The 23638-nt window shown below is 44.2% G+C and overlaps 1 protein-coding gene across 3 annotated transcripts in view; it reads right to left on the bottom strand.

Annotated features, from left to right (window-relative positions):
- The window catches only part of LOC143759897 (uncharacterized), a 200576-nt gene extending 177277 nt beyond the window's left edge, over positions 1-23299 (bottom strand). For all 3 annotated transcript variants that reach the window (XR_013212246.1, XM_077248988.1, XM_077248989.1), the window contains exons 1-3: positions 23064-23299; positions 9267-11550; positions 8671-8785 (exon numbers count right to left, since the gene is read on the bottom strand). Coding sequence is in view for 2 of the 3 variants with exons in the window: in XM_077248988.1 (XP_077105103.1) it covers positions 8671-8785; positions 9267-11550 (2399 nt within the window). In the remaining variant the exon portion in view is untranslated. The remainder of the gene's footprint in view (positions 1-8670; positions 8786-9266; positions 11551-23063) is intronic.
- Positions 23300-23638: the final 339 nt, after the last annotated feature.

Below are 23638 nucleotides of genomic sequence, written 5' to 3'. Positions count from 1 at the left end.
TAGTGCTGCAATAAGTTTTGCCTAGAATGCGCTATTATGTGTTTTTCGGGTGTTTTTCCTCCCTTTTGTTTCGTTTCTCTCTCTGCTGTTCCAGTTCGATTTTTCATATTACTTAACAATGACTTTGTTTCTGGTTTCAGATGGTATGCGGCCCAGCATATGGCTGGTGGGCCATTCTTATATATATTGGGCAGCACGGCGTGCGGAGTTATGCCCAGGAGGTCGTTCGCTTGGCTTTACGGGGATGGACGTCATCTGGCGTGGAACAAGAGGTCTAACGTGGTCACAAGTCCTGCCGGAAGTTGTTCGTATCGCAAGAGTAGCATCCTCACCTACAGTGGTGGTTATCCATGCCGGAGGGAACGACCTGGCCTCTTTTCCTCTTGCCGAACTGTTGACCCTGATGAGAGCCGATTTGGACAAACTCCCAGGTTTCTTTCCAATGATGCGTTTGGTGTGGTCCGAGTTGATCCCTAGATCTGTCTGGCGAGGTGCCAGGGAACTGAGCGCCATGGAAAGGTCCAGACGCACGCTAAACCAGCGGATATCTCGCTTCATCAGGTTTAAGAACGGTGTGGTGGTGAGGCACCATCGATTAGAAGGGGATAACTCTGGTTTTCTCCTGCCAGATGGGGTTCACCTCAATGACGCGGGTTTGGACATTTTTCTGGATGGGCTTAGAGAGGGCGTGGTTCAGGCGCTCCATTCTTTGGATGGGTCATAGCTCGTGTCACGGGCTACTCCGTGGCGGAATGGGTGGTTATGATGGTGGTGATGATACCTGCACCGGGAGTCCGGAAGGCAGTCAATCTCCCTACACCCAATTGGTTGGCAAATTTTTGCCGGTTTTAAGCTGCGACCTTAATTATTAAGCCAAAAGAGAAAATTGAATTTGATATTACCAAGTTATTTATAAAGAGAAATAAAAGAGTTATATGTTAAATACCCGTGTGTGGCGTCACTTTGTGGGAGAATAGTTTCTATGGGTCTCTGCAGTCTGTGGGACACCGCGGTATTCCCGCTGTCCCCTGACTGCTGAGCCTTAACATGGCTCTCACCCGGTCTCCCACGGGGTGACGTCGCTGCGCTCCTGGTGGGGCCGGGCTTTCTAGTGGGGCGGGGCCCCATTCAAAAGAGGCGGGCGCGCTTTACAGGCTGTTTCCGGATCCCCTCACTTGGACCCGGACCTGTCTCCCTCCCTCCCTCCCTTTTGTTTGGTTTTCCTTTCAGTCGCAGCAGCGGAATGGGTGGTTATGATGGTGGTGATGATACCTGCACCGGGAGTCCGGAAGGCAGGCAATCTCCCTACACCCAATTGGTTGGCAAATTTTTGCCGGTTTTAAGCTGCGACCTTAATTATTAAGCCAAAAGAGAAAATTGAATTTGATATTACCAAGTTATTTATAAAGAGAAATAAAAGAGTTACCGTATATACTCGAGTATAAGCCGACCCGAGTATAAGCCGACCCCCCTAATTTTGCCACAAAAAACTGGGAAAACTTATTGACTCGAGTATAAGCCTAGGGTGGAAAATGCAGCAGGTACCGGTGAATTTCAAAATTAGAAATAGATACTCCATACCATTCATTATGGCCCCATAGATGCTCCACATAAAGCTGTGCCATATATAATGCTCTGCACCGTTCATTATGGCCCCATAGATGCTCCACATAAAGCTGTGCCATATATACAATGCTCTGCACCGTTGCCCCATAGATACTCCACATAAAGCTGTGCCATATATACAATGCTCTGCACCGTTGCCCCATAGATAGCTGTGCCATATATATAATGCTCTGCACCATTGCCCCATAGCTGTGCCATATAGTGCTCTGCACCGTTGCCCCATAGCTGTGCCATATAGTGCTCTGCACCGTTGCCCCATAGCTGTGCCATATATATAGTGCTCTGCACTGTTGCCCCATAGCTCTGCCATATAGTGCTCTGCACCGTTGCCCCATAGCTGTGCCATATAGTGCTCTGCACTGTTGCCCCATAGCTCTGCCATATAGGGCTCTGCACCGTTGCCCCATAGCTGTGCCATATAGTGCTCTGCACCGTTGTCCCATAGCTGTGCCATATAGTGCTCTGCACCATTGCCCCATAGCTGTGCCATATAGTGCTCTGCACTGTTGCCCCATAGCTCTGCCATATAGTGCTCTGCACCGTTGCCCCATAGCTGTGCCATATAGTGCTCTGCACCGTTGTCCCATAGCCGTGCCATATAGTGCTCTGCACCGTTGCCCCATAGCTGTGCCATATAGTGCTCTGCACTGTTGCCCCATAGCTCTGCCATATAGTGCTCTGCACCATTGCCCCATAGCTCTGCCATATAGTGCTCTGCACCATTGCCCCATAGCTGTGCCATATAGTGCTCTGCACCGTTGTCCCATAGCTGTGCCATATAGTGCTCTGCACCGTTGCCCCATAGCTGTGCCATATAGTGCTCTGCACTGTTGCCCCATAGCTCTGCCATATAGTGCTCTGCACCGTTGCCCCATAGCTCTGCCATATAGTGCTCTGCACCATTGCTCCATAGCTGTGCCATATAGTGCTCTGCACCATTGCCCCATAGATGCTCCACATAAATCTGTGCTGCTGCTGCTGCAATAAGAAAAAAAAAAACCACATACTCACCTGTCTTGCTTGCAGCTCCTCGGCGCCATCTTCCCGGCGTCTCTCCGCACTGACTGATCAGGCAGAGGGCGGCGCGCACACTATATGCGTCATCGCGCCCTCTGCCTGAACAGTCAGTGCAGAGAGACGTCGGGAAGATGGCGCGACGCCCGGCGTGTGGAACGAGGACAGGTGAATATGCGATACTTACCTGCTCCCGGCGTCCCGCTCCTTCCCCCTGCCTGTCTTCGGTGCCGCAGCCTCTTTCTCTGTCAGCGGTCACCGGCACCGCTTCATTAGAGAAATGAATAGGCGGCTCCGCCCCTATGGGGGGTGGAGCAGCCTATTCATTTCTCTAATGAGCGGTCCCACGTGACCGCTCAGGGGAAGAGGCTGCGGCACCCGGAGACCGTGGGACGTGCAGAGGGGGGCGCCAGGAGCCCCGGAAGCAGGTAAGTATATGACAGTGCTCACCCGCCGACCCCACCACCGATCATGACTCGAGTATAAGCCGAGGGGGCACTTTCAGCCCAAAAATTTGGGCTGAAAATCTCGGCTTATACTCGAGTATATACGGTATATGTTAAATACCCGTGTGTGGCGTCACTTTGTGGGAGAATAGTTTCTATGGGTCTCTGCAGTCTCTTCTACCCCAGCGCAGATGGTAGAGCAAGTTGTAATGGACCTGTTCATGCATTCCCTTCCACAGCCAATGCAGACTTGGGTTGCACAGGGAGATCACCGGAATGCCGATGACCTGAAAGGTATCATGGGGTCGAGGGTAACCCTCTCCATACTGGCGATCTCAACAGGGGACTGATATTCAAAATGGGTGGGGCATCCAGGATCCAAAGGGGTAATACCGAAGCTGGTGATATAATATGCTGGAAATGTCAAAGCCCAGGTCATATAGCCACCCATTGACTACTAACCATCAAGCAGATGGACTGTAGCCTGGGACACAGGTGTTCATACTATGCATTCCGGCCTGCAGTGCTGCAGTGTGGATGGTCCAATCAGCAAGGGACCACAAGTTTGTCCTATAAAATGTGAATGGTCTGCAAATGACTTGACTGCTAGACTCAAGGAGTTTGGTGACCCTCATGAGGGCCACACTTCCTCTTCAACTGTTTCCTGGGAGGAAGGTTGGCATCAGCTACATTCACGGGGATGCTAAAGACTAGTCAGTGGCCAGAGTGGTCATTGAGATAGCCCGAGGTACTGAGTCCCAAGAGGTCGGTATTGTCCAGGATTTATTGCACCCAATAATCATAGGCCAGGACTTTTCTTTGCTTTTTTGGACTTGTGGGGGAAGGGGACAGGGCTCAGTCCTCCTAAAGAAGTCTCACCACACCCAGAATGTCAGAAAAATAGAAAAGTCAAACCGCACCCTTAGGGAATCCAGTCTCCAAGGACTTTAGAGCGCACGTCCCAAAACCGGGGAGTCCATCCCAGATAACGTACCACATCCAAGCAAATCAAGAAGGACAGCGCCACAATGGATAGTGAAAAAATACAACTCACAATTTATTCTGCCTCCTGCGGTGACGTTTCGGTCAATAGACCTTTATCAAGCTTGATAAAGGTCTATTGACCGAAACGTCGCTGCAGGAGGCAGAATAAATTGTTAGCTGTATTTTTTCACTATCCATTGTGGCGCTGTCCTTCTTGATTTGCTTGGATGTGGTACGTCACCACACCCAGAGTCTTACGGGTCTCCCTTCTCTGTTCTTGTGGTGGATAAGGAGGTAGTATCCCCTGAGGCTGACATTCCTGAGTTAGGGATGACCGGGGAAAATTTTGAGTCCACCCAACATAAAGACCTAACTCCAATGTAACTGTTATAAATGGCACAGGGCTGAAGCCGGTCATTGACACCAGGTTTCCCTATTTTATGATGAGTGGGGACACTGTATCGGGTTACTAAGTTGAGAGAGGAAGTAGTGGAGCAAATGTTGGCACCAGGACCCTATAGACGGAGGGCGTTGGACATGTTCCATTCTCATGTCTTGAGTAGCCATCTGGGTGAGGACAAAACCAAATAATGGGTCATTATGAGGTTCTATTGGCCCGGATGTCACCAGGAAGGCTGGTTTTACTATAAATAAAAAAAATGTGCCATGGGGAAAGAAGAGGCCAAAAACCTAGGATATGTAGTAAGTAGAGGCGAGATCAAGCCCCATATCAATAAAGTGGGCGCAATCCAGAACGGGCCGAGACCACTTTCAAAGAAGCAAGTTAGGGCCTTGGGGTACTATAGAAGGTTTCTCACAAACTTTGCCATGATGGCTGCACCCCTGACCAACAATTTTAAGAGGACAAAATCAGCTGGGGATAACTGGACTTCGGAGCCGGAGACGACTTTTCAAGAACGGAAAGTACCTCTGTGTAAGCAGCCAGTCCTGATAGCCTCCGACTTTAAGAAGGAATTTGTACTCCAGAAGTATGCCTCAAAAATTAGATTAAGAGTGGTCCTTTCTCATTAGATACACGGAGAGGAGCACCCGTTCTATACCTGAGTAGGAAACTGTCGGCATGTGAGAAAAATTATTCCATCAGAGAAAAGGAATGCCTGGCCATAAAATGGGCGGTATACACATTGAGATGCTCTCTGTTAGTGAAAATTTAAATTAGTATCAGATCATGCCCCACTCAGGTGGATGAGGGAGAAAAAGGGGAGAAATGCTCGAGATACCCGCTGGTTTCTAGCCCTGCAGGATTTCTGCTTCCATGTGGAACATAGAACTGGGAAGCTACATAGTAATGCTGATGCTCTTTCAAGAATCTTGTGTCTAGTGATAGAAGGTGCCAAGCCCCACGGATTTTGGTCAGAGGGGGAAGGTATGTAATGTGGCTGCTGTAAACATAATAGATGGGAGATATGTATCACAGAGGTGGTTGTCCTCTGTGATGGAAACCTGGAGTAATGCTCTAGTGCATGTAGTACTAAGAGGCTTGTTAGGGCATCTAGGTCAGGTTTATGGGCAGCCAGAGAGATGGGTGGGTCTGGCTGCCTGCATACCATACCCCTGGGCGTGGTTCAAGTTGTGAAATGGGACCTGCTTTTGTCACACATGATCAGTGTGTTGAAGTAAGAAGGCCTCCTGTGTGACGTCTCCAGATTAAGCTGGTATACTGGATGCTATCCAGCCGAAGTGTCCTGAACTGTCACTAAAGTGCCGTTATTTGAACTGTTTCCTTTGTTTTGCCTGCACTGAAAGGCTGTTTATTTCCTTTGCTTGTGGTACAGTTTATGTGGACTGGAATAAACCAGCCAGACTTGTAAATAGAAACGGTTCCTGTGATGCCTCATCCTGCTTCCAAGTGAGTAGAATTACCACAACAGTTAATGTTCAGTTTATCTATTTTCCTCATATCAATTATTTATTCATCTAGCTTTCTGTCATCTTCCTCATATCTAGCTATTTAACTATCATCTTCTTCATGTCCATGTTTCTTGCCCCTGCTTATTACGTAATAGTTACAATTTTCTCCTTATTCCCACAGTACAGCCTACTCACTGTCAGACCAGCATAGGCAGGTAAAGAGCAAGGAAACTACTGAGCATGTGCGTCCACCAATGACCATACACTACAGCCATAGGTGAGACGGCAAGGAGCACTTTTTAAACAAAAAAAATGTAAAAAAGTGCAATGTATAGACAAAACTGGACTATTTTATTTGCTGTTTATTGAAAACACACTTCTATTCTCATGCTCTATTGAGTTTTGAATAGTATTTTTTGTGAGACAAACCCTTTAAGGTCCATACCAGGACTGTATTAGAGATGTGTGTGGAACAAATGATGAATATGTCAACTATTCCCTTATAAATACAATGCCTCTCACATAGAAGTGTTACTTCTAAACAAGAATACAGCACCTCATGGAGACGCCTAACCCCCGAATTCTGAGTGCCTGAAGGATCATATTATTGACCTGTAGGGACCATGGTATGTACCACTATGCGCGGCTGTATTTGCACTGATCCTAAAGGTTAGCATTGTAATGTACCATATCACTTGCGGACTACACAGTAAATATTACACCCACCTTTATAACATAAGCTCTTGTTATTTATACTAAGTAGAATATTTGTGCTGGGGTTGTAATAATGCTAATAATCTAGGTCTGGAGTCTGCCCGCGGGCTGGTGAGCTGAAAATTATGGGGCTATTCTCTTCTAAATTAGCTGTAATTGCAGTGCAGTCTTCTCTGGGTGAATAGGATGCTAGAAAGAAAGTAACCACATAGGCCACAGGGAGCCTTGTACTACTGAATCAAACATTGTTCTGCTGACCTGGCAGCAATGACAAGAGTTCAATAAAATATTAAAGGGAACCTATCACCCCGTTTTTTTCGGTATGAGATAAAAATACTGTTAAATAGGGCCTGAGCTGTGCATTACAATAGTGTAGTTTGTGGACCCCGATTCCCCACCTATGCTGCCGAAATACGTTACCAAAGTAGTCGTTTTCGCCTGTCAATCAGGCTGGTCAGGTCGGATGGGCGTGGTTTCTTCCCCCAGATATTGCGTAGTTTTCCGTTGGTGGCGTAGTGGTGTGCGCATGTCCAACGTCCCCAATCCTGCACGGGGGGGTGAAAATAGCAGCGATGTCCGTTATTCCATTGGTGATCGGTGGGCGCAGCCATCTTGCTTTGGCCGCGCGTGCGCAGAAGCGGCGCTCTGCTGGCCGCGGCTTCAGGAAAATGGCCGTGGGATGCCGCGCGTGCACAGATGGATATCGCGGCGGCCATTTTCCTGAAGCCGCGGCCAGCAGAGCGCCGCTTCTGCGCACGCGCGGCCAAAGCAAGATGGCCGCGCCCACCGATCACCAATGGAATAACGGACATCGCTGCTATTTTTACCCCCCTGTGCAGGATTCGGGACCTTGGACATGCGCACACCACTACGCCACCAACGGAAAACTACGCAATATCTGGGGGAAGAAACCACGCCCATCCGACCTGACCAGCCTGATTGACAGGCGAAAATGACTACTTTGGTAACGTATTTCGGCAGCATAGGTGGGGAATCGGGGTCCACAAACTACACTATTGTAATGCACAGCTCAGGCCATATTTAACAGTATTTTTATCTCATACCGAAAAAACGGGGTGATAGGTTCCCTTTAAAGTGTTTTTTATCATTATAATATCCACCGCCGAGCGCACACAGCAAGGAAGCTTTGTGCTCAGCTCTTGCGGTAGGAAAATCCATCTCACTTAAAGAACAGGTACAGTGTGAAAAAAATACACTAGCTTGTTATCGGGGATAACCTACTTAATGTGTGCAAGATGAGCAAATTAGGATAAATTACACAGCTAAATGAGGGAAAAGAATTATTGTTAAATGAAAAGGGGTGAATGAGAATCCTGGATATTTTCGTCACCCCAAATTAATCTGCTCTATGAACACCTTCTAGTTACTTGCATCCAGGGTTGGCTTTATAAATGGATGCTGACCCAGTGATCGACTAATTGCTGCAGATCTTGCTGTTTAATCCTTTAATTTGCAGTTATTACCAAAGGATGGATTGGTCCACCAGATCAAAAGATTTAAGGAAAAAATGACTCCAGTGTTCTTATGATCTAGTTGAGCCAATAATCAGTGAGTGGGCATTTGTAGGAGAGCTTGTTCCTGACTATTAGCCCATCTGAACAGGCTGCCAATTATTAGTTGAAGATTTTTATCCAACCATAAAAATAGTAGTTGAAAGGCAGCACATTGTCTTGTGTCAGCAGGTGAAGTGCTGCTAAGAACATGATATTCTATACACACAGAACGATCGAATTAGAGATCTGTTCCTTTAGAAAAATTAGTCACCAGTAAATGAATGCTTATACACAGCCAGTCGGTGATCATTCTTAGAATGAACTAAGACTTCTTAGATAAGATGGAGAAGGAAAGTAAAAAGATGGTAATAATAAACTAACTCTTTAGATGTTTGTTATTCTGTAGATATTAGTGAAGTCTAGTACTGAACGTTCCACATTCTCCAAAAATGACACTTCAAAACCTATGAAAGAGCTACAATATGACAAGATAAGCAAACCTTGGCTTCAGCTCTCCGTGTGTGTATGAGGACCAAGCAATACTGGACTTCTCCCAATACCTCTTAGGACCAGTCACTTTTGATGAAATGTTTGGGACTTTTTGCAGCTTTCTGTCTAAAATATGTAACAATAGGTATAAATCAACTTTTAAGAGTAATAATTATGTTAAGTAAAGTAGAATTTATTGTCTCAGATGTTGTATAGCATGGTATTAGGTTTAGAATAAAATGCAAAAATGCATTACAACTTAGTTATTAACTAAATGGAGCAATAACTGTGGAGATCCCAAATGACTACTTCAGTTTATTAAATATAAAAGAATCTGTACAGTCACCACTACATAAGCAACACCCATGACTATATGAATATACAGTATATCAACCGGAATATATATATATATATATATATATATATATATATATATATATATATATATATATATATATATATATATCATCAGAATGGGCATAAGAAATATACATCTGATCATACATGTTAAAAATATACATGTGATGATACATGTTAAAATGCCAGACACCTTCTAATAAAATCATAAAGAAATGTTAATAGTTATCATTATCATCAAATTTTTTACCTAGAAGACCCTTGACGTTGGACCCTTCGGTCCCAATAATGTGCTCATTGAATCCTATAAGAGTTCTATCTTTCATAGCTTCATCACCAACATGCTGTATCTCAGGTGCCAGAGTGTTCGTTTCAACCTCAGGTTTGGATTGACCACTTGCACGAAGCATGAAATAATCCTGAGAAGACTCATCATCACTTGAAGTTTCACTGGTATGATCACATTGATCAAATTTAGTTTGCTGCTCTTTTTCTTGACTTCTTAGTATATCTAGCTGTTTAACATAAAAAAAATACTTGTCCAGTACACTGCTTTCACTGTCAGAGACCACATCGGAGCTGTCCTCCCAGCACACTGCACTTTCTAATTTGTTTGCATTTTTCTGTGACATAGAGTGATCAAAATTCCTTTTTTGGTTGTCTATGATAAAAAAGTCATCCACATCCTTATCATCTGATATATATGGGTTTGGTAATTCATAATTTCGGATAGGTTGGACCTCTGCACGGTTTAAAGCTAAACCACATTCGGAGCACCAGTTAGAACTAGTGGAATTGGTAAAACTACAGGTAGGGCACTCTTGATATATTTTTCTTGTGTACCCATCAGACAAATCCATGTTGGAGTCAACCTTGTGTACCGCTGGTTGTCTTCTGCCTGTAATCTTACCGGATATGAATATATAAGTGTTGTCATCAGACTTTTCACCTTTTTTCACTAAAAATGTTCTGTCTGTTCTTCCACCATCTTTGTCACCTGTGTTTTTTAAACCTTTCTCTTTCAGTTCAAGGTCTTCTAGGGTAGAGCTAAACTTCACTGTATTAAGACAGGAGTCTGGTGAACTTGAATCATAGCCTCGATTTATGTAATTGTCATTTAAGGCCACATCTGATTTAATATCTCTGAAGATATGTGTATTATACTCCTGATGGTTGGGCTTGGGCCTAGTTCCAAATAGATCATCATTGTCAACAGTACTTTGTTTTATGTTGCCAATAAATTCTTCTTCCGAGTCAGTAAAGCCCTTCATGTTTAGATTATCACTTTCATCACTGTTCTTCACCAAAAGAGGTTCAAAAAAATTCTCTTCATATTCTTCATGGTCACTTTGAAGTAAACTATAGTTAGGGCCAGCCAAAAAATAATCTGGTTGTGTTTCTTTACTTTTTAACTTGCGTTTAGCCACACATCTGGGGCTTTTTAGAGATATGCTGACTTTATCACCAAGACAAGGAAGTTTTTTATTGTCATAGTCATCCAACCTCAGATGTTTATCAGTAATTCTAGTGTTTCCAATGGAATCAGGAGAAGAATCTTCCGTCATGTTTTTTGTCAACACAACACCAGTGGCAGATGCCAACTCTCCTCTGTTGCATTTGTCAAGGAATTTTTTAGCCCATGTCATTACATGGTGAAGTTTTTCTGTTTCTGGTACAGACAAATCATCTAAAAGGCTTTGATCCAAATCAGAGACAAAGCTACTCCTTAAAAGACTCCGGTGAGAAGACAGCACATCAAATTCATCTAAATCTGGTTTCATTTTACTATGAGGTATTTGTTTGTCATTCTTGACTTGATAAAGTGTAGACATTGGCCCATGGTATGAAAGGGAGCCTTTTACCTCAACTTCCTTGTGAGATAATTGAAATTTGGGGTCCAAAGATGACACTTTGCCCTCAGCCTTCTCCAGCATTGCTTGTGGACCTTGTTGTATAGGTATATCTTTCTTGTGTTTCGTTGTCACTGGTTGCAGGTTAAGATCGACAGAAGGAGCTGGAGGATTTGATATTGTGGGTTGTAAACTATTAGCAGTCGATTTGTTTAGTGTGTTACGATGTTTAGTATGTTCCTTTCCTTCCATTTCTGTTGTTGGTAAGGTTTGAGTGTGATTAACAGAAATAGTTGTAAGTTCTTCTTTTCCTGGATTTGCAAGCACATCTTTAGAAAAAGTTGGCACACGAGGCTTTGTTTTTTCTGTAGTTTGTAAAGATGTTTCTCCATTGAGAGACATTGCTTTAAATTCAGCATTCATTTTTTCAGGCACATCGGAGTATGCAATCACATGACTAGAAGATGGTGCTGAGAGGCGTCTACGTGGCGTTTCAGTCCTGAAGGTTTCCCCTGCATCTTGTGATGTTTCTGTCTTCAATAAAGGATTTTGGAAACTTTTTCCGCAAAAATAATTTAGCCTTTTAGCCCTTAGAAAGTTTAGATTACTTGTACGTGGAGTTTCTATTACATTATTCTTAGGCTTTGGGTGCGATTGAGTTGGATTATGAGGCGACAGCTCCATCTGTAATAAAATAAAGATATGGAAATAACAAACAATTTAAAAAATAATTCCCTGCATCGATAAAGATCATTTTAAAAACTATTATTTTTGCATCTGTGAATTATACATAGTGGAGATAAAGGAGGTTAAATGTATTTTCGTCTGACTGTAAGCAACTAAAGCCTACTCTGCAACCACAATTTCAAAAAAGTTGGGACACTGTGTAAAATATAAAGAAAACAAGAATGCAATGATTTGGCAATCGCTCATAGCCATGTTTTACTCACAAGAGAACATAGAACAGAGATCAGAAGGTGAAAGTTAGACATTTTCCATTTCATTTGAAAAAAATTACTCATTTAGGCACTAACACACCTCGAAAAAGTTGGGATAGCACTATGTCTACCATTGGGTAGCATCACCTCTTCTTTTTATAACAGTCTGTACACACCTGGGAAGTGAGGAGACCAATTGGAATTTTGGAAGAAGAATATTGTCCCCTTCTTGACTGATGTGAAATTCTACCTGTAGCACAGTCCTGTGTCTTCTTTGCTGGATTCTTCATTTCATAATGTGCCAAATGTCTTCTATTGGTGAAAGATCTGGACGGCAGGTAGACCAGCTCATCACCCGAACTCTTTTCTTTGTGAATCTATGCTGATGTGATGGATGCAGCATGTGGTTTAGCATTGTCTAGCTGAAATATGCAATACCTTCCCTGAAATTGACATTGACTGGATGGGAGCATAAGTTGTTCACAGTTCTATGTATAGTTTTAAGGTTGAAGGTACACTTAAGTCCATCAAGTTCAACCTATAGCCGAACATGTTGATCCAGAGGAAAGCAAAAACCCCATGGGGCAGACAAAAGTAGCTCCATATTAGGGGAAAAATTCCTTCCCGACTCCATACTGCAATAAGACTAGCTCACTGGATCAACGCCCCATCACAGAATCTAGTGCCCAGAGCCTGTAATATTATATTTTTCAAAAAAGGCATCCAGGCCCTTCTTTAATTTTAGCAGTGAATTAACCATTATAACATCATGTGGCAGAGCGTTCCATAGTCTCACTGCTCTTACAGTAAAGAATCTGCGTCTGTGATGAAACCTTCTTTCCTCTAGACGTAGAGGATGCCCCTTGTCCCTTATTGCTTGTGCACATGGATTTCTCCAGAATCTCTAAGTATTTTGATGATATTCCTTTTTTTATTTCAGTGTTGATAAGGCGGCATGGTGTAGTGTGAGGTGCTTAATTCATTAAAACGCTGATATATGAGAAACGCCAAGTCAGAGCTGGCCAAAAATGGTTTGTAAACGAGGTCTGTGGAGTCGGTAAGCTAAACGTCAGACTCCGACTCCTCAATTTCCCTGAATCCCGACTCTGCAACTCCGGCTGCCTCACAAATGAGCGTGTACAGAAAGTGCAGCACAGATTCAGCTCAACTAAAAGCCGAGATCCTTAGATGAGGAACAGAACAGACATTTATAGGACATTTCATAACTTTCCCAAATTCTTATGAAAATGTTTACAACACATACTGCACTGAATCCAATTTATTATATATTTCAGGAGTCAGAGTCGGTCCATTTTATACCGACTCTGACTCCACAGCCCTGGTGTAAACACTAGAAGTTGCAAAGTTTTTGCGCAGCCTTGCTTTACACAAAAATTTTGTAGCTTTTCAAAGCTTCTTACGAAAAATGGCGTAAAAACTTTGATGAACTGGGGTCATAGTCTTTGCAATTTTGTGTTGAGGATCATATTTATGAAATTGTTCTACAGTTTTTAGATGCAGTTGCTCACAGATTGATGAACTTCTGACCGTATTTGCATTTGAGAAACTCTCAAACATGTTCTTTTTATACAGTCATGTAACTTAGCGGAAAATTGACCGTCCAGCTGGTTTTTATTAGCAACATTTACTTTTCCAGTCTCTGTTAACCATGACCCAATTTTTTTAATGATGTGTTGCCGCCAATCTATATCAATTTAATTTTTTAAAATGAAATGGAGAAATGTCTAACTTTCAACTTCTGATCTGTGTTCTATTCTCTGTTGTAAACAAAACATGGATAAAATGGATTCCCAAATCATTGCATTCTTGTTCTTTTTACATTTTACACAGTGTTCCAATTTTTTGGAACTGGGGTTGTACAATAAGAAGTTCTGCAACTTTATAATAAATAATGGTGAATATTTATTAATATTGCTTTAAATTTATACACTATAAAACTTGGTGAGACAGGTGTAAAATGTACTAATTCAATCCAGTAACATATGTGTGGCACCCAGTGGTTCAGGTACCACAGTGGTATTGCCTTCCTCCCAGGGAAGGGGGTGCCATGACTGGAAACGAGGAGAGTCCCTTTGGCAGGTAAGCTGTACATTCAACACATTCTAACTCCAGGCCAGAAGATGGAGCTCTGAACCAGGTTTTCAGGGAAGCTTCCCTAGATAATATACATTCTGGTCTGGAGGAGGAGTTAGCTAGTCTGGTGCAGACAAATAAAAGAGAAGGAGCACAGGAGAACCAAAGAGCTGGAAGGGAGCAGTAACTGGGCTCCTTCTGGGCTAAAGTGCAGAAACCAGGCACCGGGAGCCCGAGGCTGTGAGGAACTACAAGTCCCAAGGAAGAACCGGAGGGCAGGAAACTGAAAGGGACTTGCCCACATTACACCTGAGGTACAGCAACAACCACAGCCCTGAATCACCATGAATAGAGAACCCAAGGAAATGGCTCGAGTGGCCTACCATGCAGGTACTGGCCCAGGACAGGAGAGAAAGAGTACCTTGTCAGAAAGCCGCAGGCAGCAAGGGACTAATATTCAGTGCATAGTGGGAGGCTTCCAATCTGACCTGACCAAGGGGGTTCAATCTGTTTCCAGGCTGCCTGGACTCCACCGTTACCTGTTGCCAGTATCCTGGACTGAAACTGACTACAAACAGTAAACCAGGTAAAGACATTGCAACCCTGTGTCCTTCATTTATTCTGGCACCACACTACTCTGGCCAAACACATCGGGAGCCTTGGGGACCCCACTTCACCTGTGTGAAGTGAAACCATCTTTGCTGCCGTACCATCACCCCCAGAGGACCCCTTTAAGCAGCGTCGGTCACCCCTGACTGAGTACTACAGGTGGTGTCACGATCTTTCTTTATTTCCACAATCCCCTTTAAAGACTACCCCTTTTAGTTGGGCGCCCAGTGCCACAGACCAGGTCACCGCTGCCATGACACATCCCCTTTAAGTATCGCACCCAGTACCGAGTACTCCTAGGCCCTGGCAGGTGACTCACATGCAGATACACAGAGTGATACTATATAAGTAGAAACTATATTAGTCATTATTCCCTTCATTCCCCCTTTTTATGCTGATGTGATTTACGCTATATTTTTAATATTTTATATTTTAGTACACTAATAATAAATCTGTTAAAGGGTTATTCACAAAAATATCAAAGTATCCCCTATCTACCTAATACTGTAGAGCATAACATGCTGATTGTTGGGGGCCCAACCACTGTGAACCTCAGTGATCAGGGCTCTGCATCCCGGTCCTGAATGGAGCAGTGCTGCACATGGTCGTCCTCTGCTCTCTTCATTGTGCTCAGCAATATTTGGCAGTCACATAGACAATGAATGGGGCAGAGGACAATCATGCATATCCCAGCTTCATTCAGGATAGATAAGCAGAGCCCTATTATCAGGGTTCCAGAGCCCTAAACTTGGGATCATTGTTGGACCCCACGCAATCACCAAGTTATCCTATAGATAAGGATAACTTGAGTTAACACTTTTAGGGTACCGTTACACAAAACGATTTACCAATGATCACGACCAGCGATAGGACCTGGCCGTGATCGTTGGTAAGTCGTTGTGTGGTCGCTGGGGAGCTGTCACACAGACAGCTCTCCAGCGACCAACGATGCCGAAGTCCCCGGGTAACCAGGGTAAACATCGGGTTACTAAGCGCAGGGCCGCGCTTAGTAACCCGATGTTTACCCTGGTTACCAGCGTAAACGTAAAATTAAAAAAACACATACTCACATTCCGGTGCCTGCGTCCGCTTCCCTGCACTCCTCCTGCATCCTGTGTAAGCGCCGGCCAAAGCAGAGCGGTGACGTCACCGCTGTGCTCTGCTTTCACTTTACGGCCGGCGCTCACAGTCAGTGCAGGGAAGCAGTAGCGAAGTATATAGTGGCACAGCTGTGTTGGTGCTCAAGATAGGTTGCCCACACCAGTAAGATTATAGAAAGTAAATAACTTGGCACTCAACTTGTGTATAGTGATGATTTTAAGAATTAAATATTTATTACTTGGATCGCAGTCCAGCATAAACGTTTCGGTCAAAACAATAAGACCTTCTTCAGTAGACCGACTGCTTGTCAGATGTAGAGGGTCACAGAGTATAGGTAAGATCCTATATATTAATTGTAAATAGACCTCAGATTAATTGGATATGAACGCTTAGTTCTTCAAATTGTGGTAAGGTTGGTAACTAAAATAGCCAGGATAGGTATGTATCCCATAGAATGAAAGAGCAGGGTATCTTTCAATGTGCTGGCATATAATAATGAGTTCCTCACCATAAATGTTATTGTATATATTGGCCAATAGTTACTCGTGTAGTGGCACAAAATTCTAATGTGCAAGGTCTCCTTGAGAGTCCTGTAGGATAGGTGCCACTGTGTTACCGGCCCCAATATGTTGCAAACGGATGGTGTGCATCAACGCGGTGTCCGCCGCTGGTTGAATGATTCAACCAGCGGCGGACACCGCGTTGATGCACACCATCCGTTTGCAACATATTGGGGCCGGTAACACAGTGGCACCTATCCTACAGGACTCTCAAGGAGACCTTGCACAATAGAATTTTGTGCCACTACACGAGTAACTATTGGCCAATATATACAATAACATTTATGGTGAGGAACTCATTATTATATGCCAGCACATTGAAAGTTACCCTGCTCTTTCATTCTATGGGATACATACCTATCCTGGCTATTTTAGTTACCAACCTTACCACAATTTGAAGAACTAAGCGTTCATATCCAATTAATCTGAGGTCTATTTACAATTAATATATAGGATCTTACCTATACTCTGTGACCCTCTACATCTGACAAGCAGTCGGTCTACTGAAGAAGGTCTTATTGTTTTGACCGAAACGTTTATGCTGGACTGCGATCCAAGTAATAAATATTTAATTCTTAAAATCATCACTATACACAAGTTGAGTGCCAAGTTATTTACTTTCTATAGTGCAGGGAAGCAGACGGCCAGGGAGCTGACGGACACCAGAATGTAAGTATGTACTGTTTTTTTTTTTTTACATTTACGATGGTAACCAGGGTAAACATCGGGTTACTAAGCGCGGCCCTGCGCTTAGTTACCCGATGTTTACCCTGGTTACAAGCGAACACATCGCTGGATCGGTGTCACACACACCGATGCAGCGATGACAGCGGGAGATCCAGCGACGAAATAAAGTTTCAAACGATCTGCTACGACGTACGATTCTCAGCGGGGTCCCTGATCGCCGCTGCGTGTCAGACACAGCGATATCGTATGGATATCGCTGGAACGTCACGGATCGTGCCGTCGTAGCGATCAAAGTGCCACTGTGAGACGGTACCCTAAGTCTAGAGCATTTTATGACTCTTCTGCCCTAAGACCATTTTTCTAGACACTTTGAAAAACTGTCCAGGAAGGAGTAATATAGAAAAACTGTCCAGGAAGGAGTAATACAGCAGCAAACAAAAGCTTTGCATTTTTTTAAAAAAGTGTGATTACTTCTATCTGGTTGTTGTGATGCCATTTTCCTAGTGATTTTAGTGAACCGGAAGCAAATGGTTCTCATCTATAAGTATTAAAATTGTGTTTGTGTTTTATCCCTTTATGTCTTAGTTTTCAACATTTGCTGGGCCAAATGTTTTGCATATTTTGTCATGGGTAGTTGAATTTTTGGGTAGTCATGGATAGCATTTTTTTGTTTTGTGTGTTTTTAGGTTAAAACATGGCAAAGGCAAAGCCAAAAGTACTACCAGATGTCAGCAAGCTTATTCTGAGATTGAAGTCAAACAATAGCCAAAAAGAGGTAGCTATGGAATTCAACTGTTCAGAGTCAAGTGTCACGTATAAGAAAGAAAGAAAAAGAAGGTTATGGAACCGCTGACAAACTTAGAAGTGGACGACCACGGAAAACTTCCTCTAAGGGTTCATACTCACTTGCGTGAAATACGGCCGAGTCTCGCAGGTTAAAACCCGGCTCTGCCGCCGGCACTCCAGAGCGGAGTATGCAGCCGCACAGCAATACATGGAGCTGCACGCTCCGCTCCCAAGTGCCGGCGGCAGAGCCGGGTGTTACAATGCGAGACTCGGCCGTATTTCACGCAAGTGAGTATGAACCCTAAAGTTAATTACATTAATAAGAAAAAGTCAGTATCTGATGTCCATAAAAGTGCTGTACAGATTTAGCACAAAATGAGCAAAGAATACGGGGTCAAAGTCAAAGGTCCCCACTCTCTGATTGCTGTGATTGGTGATCAGCACTTCCCTGCACGATCACTGGTGGGAGCTCAGCTTAGCTGACAGCTGAGCTCCTGTAGTGACAGCCAGTGATGGTACCCGCACTGCCCCTGGCTGATTAATCCTCCAGGTGCTACAATCGATAGCGATCACAGTATCTAGAAAGTTGTGAGAAGGAGAGGGCTCCCTCTCTCACCCCCATGACAATATCACGTGGAGCAGATGGTTATCATGGCACCCAGAGGTCAAATAATGACCTCCTGGAGTGCCAGGTATAGTGGCCTGTGAGACCCAGGCATAGGCAGGCCGACTGGCCTGGCAGGGTACCAGTGAAATGTCCGGTGGGCCCCAGAAAAAGAAGGGAAAAAAAAAGTTTTTAGTGCCACTTGCCCCTTAAAAGAGCAGTCAGGGGCATGCGCACACAGGGTTCATTACCTGACCCGCCACGACGACGCACATCAAGATGAACACTGTCTGCAGCTTTGACAAGGCATTGTGCTCTGTGACAGGCCGAGCCAAAGTCACATAACTGACATAAGTGACGTTAAATGTCCGCTAGTGTTACTGCTATGAGACATCAGCGCGTGGCCTGTCAGAGAGCAGAGCGCCCTGTCGCAGCAGCAGTTGGCAGCTATTTTAACAACCGCGCTGAATATTAAACCACAAGAGGACGCCGGGGAGCGCAGGAAAGTGAGAAGACTCTTTTTTTCCCCCCCTTTGACTTGGCAGGGTAGTGAACATGGGGGCTGCCGCAGGGGCTCAGGATAGGGGGCAACATAGCAGCCCAGGACAATGCAACATAGGGGCTTAGGATGGGGACATTAAATAAAGGGGCCTAGGATGGGGACCTTATTAAAGTTGACATAAGGGCCCAAGATGGGGGACACATAGCGGTCCAGGATGGGGACATTAAATAAACTGGTTAAGGATGGGGACATAGGGGCTTAGGATCGGGACATTAAATAAAAGGGCCTAGGATGGCGACCTTATTAAAGTTGGCATAAGGGCCCAGGATGGGAGCAACAAAGGGGTCTAGGATGGCGACATTTTTAAATAAAGAGGCCCAGGATGGGGACATTATTACTGTAAGGTGCCCAGGATGGGGGATATTATTAAATAAAGGGGCCCAGGGTGAGGGCATTATTAAATAAAGAGGCCCAGGATGGGGACCTTATTAAATTGACTTGGGGTTCAAGGATGGGGGCAACATAGGGGTCCAGGACAGAGCAACATAGGGGCCTAGGATGGCAACATCAAATAAGGGGGCCCAGAATGGGGACATTATTAAATAAAGGGGTACTGGATAGGACATTATTAAATAAAGGGGACCAGGATGGGGACCTTATTAAAGTGGATATAGGGGTCCAGGATGGGGGCAACATAGGGGCCTAGGATAGGGACATTAAATAAAGGGGCCCAGGATGGGGACATTAAATAAAAGGGCACAGGATGTGGGACATTATTAAATAAAGGGGATCAGGATGAGGAACATACATTATTGGTTTATGGTGGCAAGTGGGTGGCATTGTTACTGTAGGGGCCAATCAGAGGACATTACTGCTGTAAATTAATTTATTTCCTTTTGAGGATATTGTCTTCCATGGGGAGCAATAAAAGGTGGGTCCTGTTACTGTGCAGGGAGGCATTATGTCGCTTTTTTTCTTCATCTGACGTAGTGTGGAAGTTAGGGAAAAAAGTGGGGAATGTGCTCTGGAAGCGATCACTTATAGATAACTGCAGAAACGAATCTTGGCTGGAAGAAGTGATGGCAGTCTGCACTGGATGAAGAAGAAAAGGGAAGATGAATAACTTCAACTACAAATGTTACTGGTGAGTCACCGTGTTACCTGTTCACTGACACTATACACTGTATACTATATACAGAGCTCCTGGTTGGCGCCTGTTCACACTAGCTTGCAGTGATCACCACTGACATTATACACAAGCTCTGTACATACTGTAATGTCAGTGGTGATCACTGTATTGCCTATACACTGAAACTATATACGGAGCTGCTGTGTACAATGTCACCAGTGGTAATATTCCTGTTATACGTAGTGTGTTTTCTATTAATGAGCACCACTATGTGGTGGTAATATGTGATCTGGTCATGGTGTGATGGTATTTCTCTCTTGTATGTGGTATTATTCTGTCACTGTGGTGGTAATATGTGGGCTGGTCATGGTGTGATTGTATTTATCCCCTGTATGTGGTATTATTCAGTCACTCTGTGGTGGTAATATGTGGTTTGTCCATGGTGTGATGGTATTTGTCCCCTGTATGTGGTATTATTGGTCACTATGTGGTGGTAATATGTGGTCTGCCCACGGTGTGGCAGCATTCATCCCCTGTATGTGGTATTATTCGGTTGCTATGTGGTGGAAATATGTCATCTGGTCATGGTGTGACGGTATTTGTCCTTTGTATGTGGTACTATTCTGTCACTATGTGGTGGTAATATGAGGTCTGGTCATGGTGTGACGGTATTTATCCTCTGTATATGGTATTATTCGGTCACTGTTTGGTGATAATATGTAGTCTGGTCATGGTGTGATGGTATTTGTTCCTAGTATGTGGTATTATTGGTCTTGGTATAGGGGATTAGGGGATTGTGTTGTGTATGGAGGTCCCTTGTTCTCTCTGATATCAATAAGGAGAAGATTCTTGATTTCCAATAGAGATTAAACACAATACATTTTAGTTAATAGATCTTAGAATAAAATACTTGAATAATATAATATGTTATATAAGAGCAGTAAAAAGCATATGGTCTAGTAGCCTAAATTTATATATGTAATAACAAACGATAAAAAACCTTGAATAATAAGTCTAATGCAAACAAAAGTGTCCCCAAACACAGTAAGACACCCCCCCCCCAGTGAATTCATCCACAGTACCACCACACTCATGGTATGATGACCCCAATATAACCCCCACCTCAATCCCCCTGAAAAAGAATGGTGACCCCCATCACAGTATGATTTTCCAACTGTAATGCCCACATAGCTCTCCATACAATATCACGGCCACAAAAAGTGATCCATACAGTATAGTGGGCCCCACATAGTGCTCCATACAGTATAATAGGCACCATAGTACTCCATACAGTATAATACCCCCACATAGTCCTCCATACAGTATGATAGCCCCATATAGTGCTCCATATAGCATAATGGGCACCACATAGTGCTCCATATAGTATAATGGCCTCACATAGTGCTCCATACAGTATAATGGGCACTACATAGTGCTCCATTCAGTATAATGCCCCCACAAAGTGCTCCATACAGAATAATGTGCACCACATAGTGTTCCATACAGTATAATAGCCCCACATAGTGCTCCATACAGTATAATACCTCCACATAGTGCCCGATACAGTATAATGGTCCCAAATAGTACTCCATACAGTATAAAGGCCCCACCTAGTGCTCCTTACAGTCTAATGACCTCACACAGTGCTCTATACACACTATAATGGCCTCACATAGCGCTACATACAGTATAATGGCCACAAAAAGTGATCCCTACAGTATAATGGCCACAAAGTGCTCCATACAGTATAATAGTCCCAAATAGTGCCATAGAGTATAATAACCCCTACATGGTGGTCCATACACTATAATGGCCCCACACAGTCCGCCATACAATATAATGAGCCTCATATAGTGCTCCATACAGTATAATAGGTCTCACATAGTGCTCCATACAGTATAATGGCTTACATAGTGCTCTATACAGTATAAGGGCCCCACATAGTGCTCTATACAGAATAATAGTCCCACATAGTGATCCATATAGTATAATGCCCCCACATTAAAAAAAATAAATACATGGAACAGTGGGTGTGTTGTAATTACGTCATTGTGCCCGCTGTTCTGAGACGTCAGACGCAGAGGGGAAATGATGGAAGAGGGAGCAAAGGCTGATGCTCACTCCTCCATTATTGCTTTCAACATTTAGTTGAAAGTGTGATGCCGGGCGGGTCAAATATACTCACCCTGCGGGCCAGAGTTTGACATATATGTGCTAGTGTGAGCGAACCCTTATTCGGACAAAAGGACCGAACATATACAAAGGTATACTGTCTAAAGAACTTCATTAACACATGAACAAATTGACAAACCGATCCCTGACCTCCTTCAGTGGACAAGGCCTCATGCACATGTCCATCTTTCTCACGTACAAGAAAAACAGATGGATTATTTTGAGTGTGGTCTAAGTGTCATCAGTTTTTCTCCTACAAGGAGAAAAAAAATCTCCATTTTTTTATTTGTGACAGTTCATGAAAATCAGACTGCACTCGGATGTCATCCAAATGCAGTCCAATTTCTCCACGGATTCAATGACTTGCACTGTCTATTTTGATCAGACCCTCAGATCAAAATCGTACATGTCTCACCAGTTATGTGCAGACCACTCAGTGTGCAAAAAATGATGGACACGTGAATGGCTCCACAGACTATCACAGGTACGAGTGCTATTCGTGAAAACTCCCAGATAGAACGGACGTCTGAATTAGGCTTCTTACTACACTGGGATAGCACCAAACTACCGATCACCCCACACTGGCTCCATAACATGCCCCTCACCCACAGCCTGAGGGAAGGCTTCCAGCATAAATGACAGTCTGCCCCCATATTAATGCCCTGCGACATTTACCACCCTCCAACATGATCATTCCACAAGTCAATGGAGATAATGCCTATCTCTGTGCCCTGGGAAGTGTGGCTGCCGCTGCCACTGTGGCGGCTTCTAGAAAAGTGGCCAGCTTGCCTTTGCTTCACTTTAGCATGAATCCGTAATAAGAATAATAGCAGTAATAATAATAATATTGCTACTATTCCATTATTATTCTAGCCTTTTGCGGTGAGCAGCATTACTTGCACGCTAGAGGGCGCTATCCTATCATCATAGGGATATTATATCATATTTTCTGGGACAAACATATGTAAAATGTCTCCAGTTCCTACAACATCAGAAAGCAGATCTAGGGCAGTACCTGAATGTAATGTCAGTGGCGGAGAGAGGAAGCCCGACAGCTCGCCGTGCAGCCTGCAGTGACCGAGGCTCCCAGTGACCATAGCAACAGGACGCCAAACACTGCCTCCCACAAACAAGTGACACACTGAGGAGCTCGCCCCCTAGTGGAGAATGAGGTCATCAGCGCGGGCTGTGATGGTGATTGCTCGCCCCCTAGTGGAGAATGAGGTCATCAGCACGGGCTGTGATGGTGATTGCTCGCCCCCTAGTGGAGAATGAGGTCATCAGCACGGGCTGTGATGGTGATTGCTCGCCCCCTAGTGGGAATGAGGTCATCAGCGCGGGCTGTGATGGTGATTGCTCGCCCCCTAGTGGATAATGAGGTCTTCAGCACGGGCTGTGATGGTGATTGCTCGCCCCCTAGTGGAGAATGAGGTCATCAGCACGGGCTGTGATGGTGATTGCTCGCCCCCTAGTGGGAATGAGGTCATCAGCACGGGCTGTGATGGTGATTGCTCGCCCCCTAGTGGAGAATGAGGTCATCAGCACGGGCTGTGATGGTTATTGCTCGCCCCCTAGTGGAGAATGAGGTCA

The sequence above is a fragment of the Ranitomeya variabilis genome, chromosome 1 (assembly GCF_051348905.1).
Source record: "Ranitomeya variabilis isolate aRanVar5 chromosome 1, aRanVar5.hap1, whole genome shotgun sequence".
Classification (NCBI taxonomy): domain Eukaryota; kingdom Metazoa; phylum Chordata; class Amphibia; order Anura; family Dendrobatidae; genus Ranitomeya; species Ranitomeya variabilis.
The sequence above is the reverse complement of the archived record's forward strand: the minus strand, read 5'-3'. Positions and strand labels throughout refer to the sequence as shown.